This window comes from Mercenaria mercenaria, chromosome 12 (genome assembly GCF_021730395.1).
Source record: "Mercenaria mercenaria strain notata chromosome 12, MADL_Memer_1, whole genome shotgun sequence".
Lineage (NCBI taxonomy): Eukaryota > Metazoa > Mollusca > Bivalvia > Venerida > Veneridae > Mercenaria > Mercenaria mercenaria.
In genome coordinates this window covers 42,655,335-42,660,290 of record NC_069372.1, presented here as the reverse complement: position 1 = coordinate 42,660,290, position 4,956 = coordinate 42,655,335, and the positions used below count along the sequence as shown (strand labels likewise).

The window sequence follows — 4,956 nt, the reverse complement described above, 5'->3', positions numbered from 1 at the left end:
GCATAATGACAAGTACCCGACTTGGACACCTTTTTTTGCTATATTATTCACTTATGTGTCGTGATAAAACACGAGCTGTCACTGTAAAATGCCATACGCCCTTAAACTTTAAATCATTGCTCAGAATGGGCCTTAACTCATGAAAAATAAAAGGTAGAGTAATGTAACAAGCATACATTACGGAGTATCCTTTTGATAATAAAAACTTTTATAGTTCAGGAGATAAATTGATCTAGACATACAATTTAACGTAAGAAAACAACCGAGAAGATGAAGATCAAACCTGAGCCAGACTTGAACTTGAATACATTCTAAGTTTTTATAGTTAAATTTAAAAGTTAAAATGAAAGCTTAACATTTGTTGTACGGATTTCATAAAACCCCGGGGCATAGCTGGGCCGATTTGAATTGTACGAACAAGCAAGCTTTTAAGAGAGCTGTTGCATCTTTGTGTAACAGTATGACCCCCAACCCTTGCCCCATCCTAGCCCCGTAGCCCTGCTAATTCCTGTCTTCAAAGGTTTTCCATGAAGTGACTGTTGTCTGTTGTTTTTTTCCTGGCACGTGCCGGTTATGAACGTAGAAATGTGGCACGAAATTGTGGCATGAGGTGAAGTGGGGAGATGTACTAGTATGTCAATTTCCTGATGAACTGTACGCACTTGTGTATTTGCGTAACGGCAGCTAGGCCCCTGAAAATCCACAGTTCTGCCAAAAGTGAGTTGAAGTTAAAAGTATGTTACTTGTAGTACATACATACTTTATGGTAATTTTAATTTTTAACAGTCTGGGCACATTTCCGGAGCCTTACCAAAGTGTTTATGGATCAGTTAATGATTTAAACGCTAGATCTTACCGTCTACTATTATATAGTGATCATTTTGTCAGAAAAAAAATAAAATGGGTAAATAAAGTTCCTCGTGCGGAACTCGAACCCACGGCCCTACGTGAACATTCAGTTTAGCCTCGTTAAACTACCTTACAAGTGAATGCTGGTTTTCTTAAAATTGAGCGTGGGATTATAAAGATATAAAGAGGTTTCGTGTCAATAAACCAAGCTTATTTGAAAAATATAGAACGAATTATTTATCTGAATAATTATTTTATTTAGCATTCTTTCTTGTTTTTGACTGACCAAAAATACTTTTGTAGGTTTTATACTAAAATCAGGAGTTGCGCATTGTTGTGGAGAGTCATATTATAATATTTTATACATCTCAGTTTATGTTTTACAACATTTTTAAAATGACAACGAGTCAATGTAAACATAGGCTGTATTTCACGTCTAAGAAGCATGCTCCTTATGGAATTGTTTTCCGAAAAAAACATGTATAATCACTACCCCCCACCTCCCCCACTGCCCCCCTCACCTTCCTTTACCTGTACTCGCCGCTAGGAGCGGCGAGTATAGGTAAAGGAAGGTGAGGGGGGGGGGGGGGGAGGGAACGTGACCTTTGAGCTAGGTCTATATTTTATTCAAAAGGAACATACTAACTGAGGGACGGACCGGCCCATTACTACACACACGAGCGCACACTACAAATATCACTGTGTAGACCACTCAGCTATATATTTTTTTTGTTTTAGATACTAGAAGGCGAAACTATTTCATATAGATGGTGACTGCGAAAATTATGTTTTACATTTGTAGGAAGTTGATTCTACATATGTGACCAAAATTTTGTTTTTACATTTGTGACGTTTTTTTTTATTACATATGTCACCAGCAACGTTTTTACATTTGTAGAAAGTTTTTACATATACGGTTAAATTATTTTACGTTTGTTACCATTTTTACAAAGCTTTCATTCCTTGCAACGAAGTTTTTCAATTATAGTACTTCAGTTATGTAACGGCGGACAGTTAAGTTAAACCTGGATTCGGTACCAGAACTTTCTCCGCAAGTTACTTCCAACTTCACCACATGAATCAGAGGTACCGGGAGCGAATGTTTTTAGACACAGTCTTTTATCAAATCGTTACGGAGAACATACACCCCGCCCGGGGATCGAACACAGCAAAAGCTCCATAAGTGACAACGTCACCGCGTCCAGTAGATCAGAAAAATTGAAAACCGTATAACACTGGATTCGAATGGTGATAAATAAAAGTGACTTGTATTATTTTGTAGTTTTGACAAACTTTTTACAGATCAGTTTCAATCAACTTTAGTTTAAAGTTGATAATTCATTTAGATGTCATTAGGCATCCTCAGTTGCAAGAATGAACTTTAGTTTAAAATTGATAATTCGTTTAGATGTCATTAGGCACAGCTCTAAGTTGTTTTGAAATTGAAATGAATACGTAAAATCAATCGGATATATCAAAAATAATAACATTTTCAGAATTAGCACATGTAACGATTAAACAATTTCTTTTGCTGTCATAATGCAACGCAATTGGATACTTCAGACCAGCGTCTTTGGCTACCAACTCTCCGAGACATTTGCCATTCTTATCAAACATCACAATATTGTTCGAATGTAATCCAGACTGGAACACTGTTCCATCACTAGATACACTTACACCTAATGTGTTGACAAGCCTTTTGTCCCGCAGTTCTCTTTGTACCGTACAATCTCTTCCCAGATAGACGGCACCATCACTGTTGTCTGTTACGATAACAGTTTCCCCACTGACTGCCATATGTTGAGTAGTCGATTTAAATATATTCTGACCATTGATATCTTTGCTAATAGTTTTCAGTAAAGTACCGGATGTACTGTAGACATTGACACCACTTCCGGTAGATATCCACAGCTCTCCAGCACAGTAAGCCATTCCCCAACAGCATCTGTCTGCTACAGTTATCTCTCTCAGCTTAGACAATGAACTGCCGACTGATATAAACTGAACCTTGCTGTTGTCCATTTTCACAGCGACTTCATTCTGACCAGTACAACAGATACCCGTGGGATAGTCACCTAGGTCACAGTGATCCTTGATGTTGTAATTCATATCAAGCCTCTTAATCTTCCTATTATCGCAGTCAGCCAGTATGATCGTACCGTCCTGTAGCTGACATACATCAGATATATAACACGTGTCACGGTCGTTTTGCATTTTGATATTGATCTCCTTCTTTGATTTCGCCTTATATATTCTTTGGGCAGTTTGACGTTCATTTTCTGTAACTGTATTCACACGTCCTAAAGATGTTGCTGTCATAATGGAGGTCTTCAAATCTGTATTTTCTGTAAAACATAAAGCTTTACTACCTGTCGCCTCGCGTTCTTCAACCAATTTTACTGCATCATTTACAGTCTGCTGTATCAGTTTCATCTGAACAAACTGTTGTCCTGCTTCCATACTGGTAAATGTCTGCAACTGACTACTTACAGTCTCAATTTCCTTTTTCGTATTTGCCATCTTGTTGATATTATACTTCAGTTCTTCTTTCTCCGAAGTATAGTCCTTGTTAAGAGTGCTAATTGCTTCATGTTTTAATTTCCGGATATGTTCTATCAAGCTCCTCTCAATTTCCTCGATTTTGGCAAGTACATCGTCCCTTTGCTTTTCAAGGCTAACGATGTTTTTCTGTGTTTTCCTATCAATGGCAATAAGACGCTCTTGAATGTTTCTCGTCTGATCCTGTAAACGTTGAACCTCGCTTTGATGAACGAGAGATTTGTGTACGCCTTCTATTTCACTAACGTCATTGCATGACCTTAAAGACAAATAAAACCAGGCACCTTATATTAACTACATGTTGGCAAAGAAAAGAAAGGTCAGATTAAGTAACCCGGAAATAAAGGACATATATCATATATCGCCCCCTCTACAAACAAATTTACAACAAATGGAAATGGGTGGTGGTGGCGGGCGAATGTTCTATGTATTATTTCAACTTGTGGGGTGAAGTGGGGGGAGGGGGGGTGGGGGGCAAACGCCCTGCAGTCAGTTTGAATGCTAAATTCAAATTGATCTTTTTTTTTAATATCAGAGCTTTTAGCCTTTATTCAACGAAATCTAAGGGGTTTGGTTTTGCCGCTTTGGTCAAATACGGTAGGGAGGAAAATGATTGTAGATTGTACCTGAACCTTTGTTACAGTCTTATATGTATCTACAAAGTACTAAATATGCTAAAATCTTATCACTTATACTATTGCTTATTTCGAATTTAAGATACCTTTTAAAAATATTCATAAAGGTAAATATACAATCATATATTTGTTACGATGTTACATTGTATCTATGAAATCATTCATTATAAAAACAAAACAATATTTGATATGCGGCCACATCACAAGAGTAAACAAATCCGAAGTTTTACCTATGTTCCTTTGCTATGCACTTCAGGCAATAGACCATATCATGGGTTCCACAGTACATCTCAATGTCTCTGTTTGGATGGTAACGACATTTTGTAGCTATGGTAACCATATTCCCTCGTTTAGTGGCGTCTTTGTCTTGTAGCTTATGTGAAAGAGTAGCTTTTCTCCGGCCATGCTGGTTGGTACATTTTGTACACAGATACTCCTCACATTCTGGACAGTACTTGACAGCTTCCTCCCTTATATGGTCTTCCCCACACGGCGTACATGTGTAGTCAAAGTCCGCATCCGAACCGTCTTTGATTGATGTGGAGAATCTTCCAGCAGCCATTTTACTGCGCTATGTAAAATTAAAATCTGTTTGTTTTATTTTTAGTAGTGAGATGGTCGATATTTTAATAAGATATTCAATTTCATATCTTTATCTGCCTTTACCATTATAGTTATACATGTTTGTAAATTTGAATCAATATCTTTATGAAAATGATAACACATCAAGTCCTCACGAACGGTTCAACTCACAATTACAAAAGATACATGAGTACCATCAATGTCGTATATTCTACTGTTCCGTTTTGCACTTTATTTCCATTTGAGAATGTGTGTTTAAATGGAATAAATTGGAAATCGGGTCATTTAATATAATGACACATTAGGTTTTGAAAGATACAAGCTTGTTTAA

General features: G+C 37.1%; 1 protein-coding gene across 1 annotated transcript; it reads right to left on the bottom strand.

Moving 5' to 3' along the window:
- Nucleotides 1-1,457: 1,457 nt before the first annotated feature.
- On the bottom strand, nt 1,458-4,641 carry LOC123535216 (uncharacterized). The gene is made up of 2 exons (XM_053519868.1): nt 4,274-4,641; nt 1,458-3,667 (listed from the first exon to the last, which is right to left on the bottom strand). The coding sequence occupies exons 1-2, from the start codon at nt 4,603-4,605 to the stop codon at nt 2,311-2,313; spliced, it is 1,689 nt and encodes a 562-aa protein (XP_053375843.1). The 5' UTR covers nt 4,606-4,641; the 3' UTR covers nt 1,458-2,310.
- Nucleotides 4,642-4,956: the final 315 nt, after the last annotated feature.

Bases quoted from the DNA above. Each gene is read 5' to 3' on its own strand.
- LOC123535216 (XM_053519868.1), bottom strand. From the start codon at position 4,605: ATGGCTGCTGGAAGATTCTCCACATCAATCAAAGACGGTTCGGATGCG. The intron at 3,668-4,273 runs GTAAAACTTCGG...TTTGTCTTTAAG, and splicing joins TGCATAGCAAAGGAACATAG to GTCATGCAATGACGTTAGTG.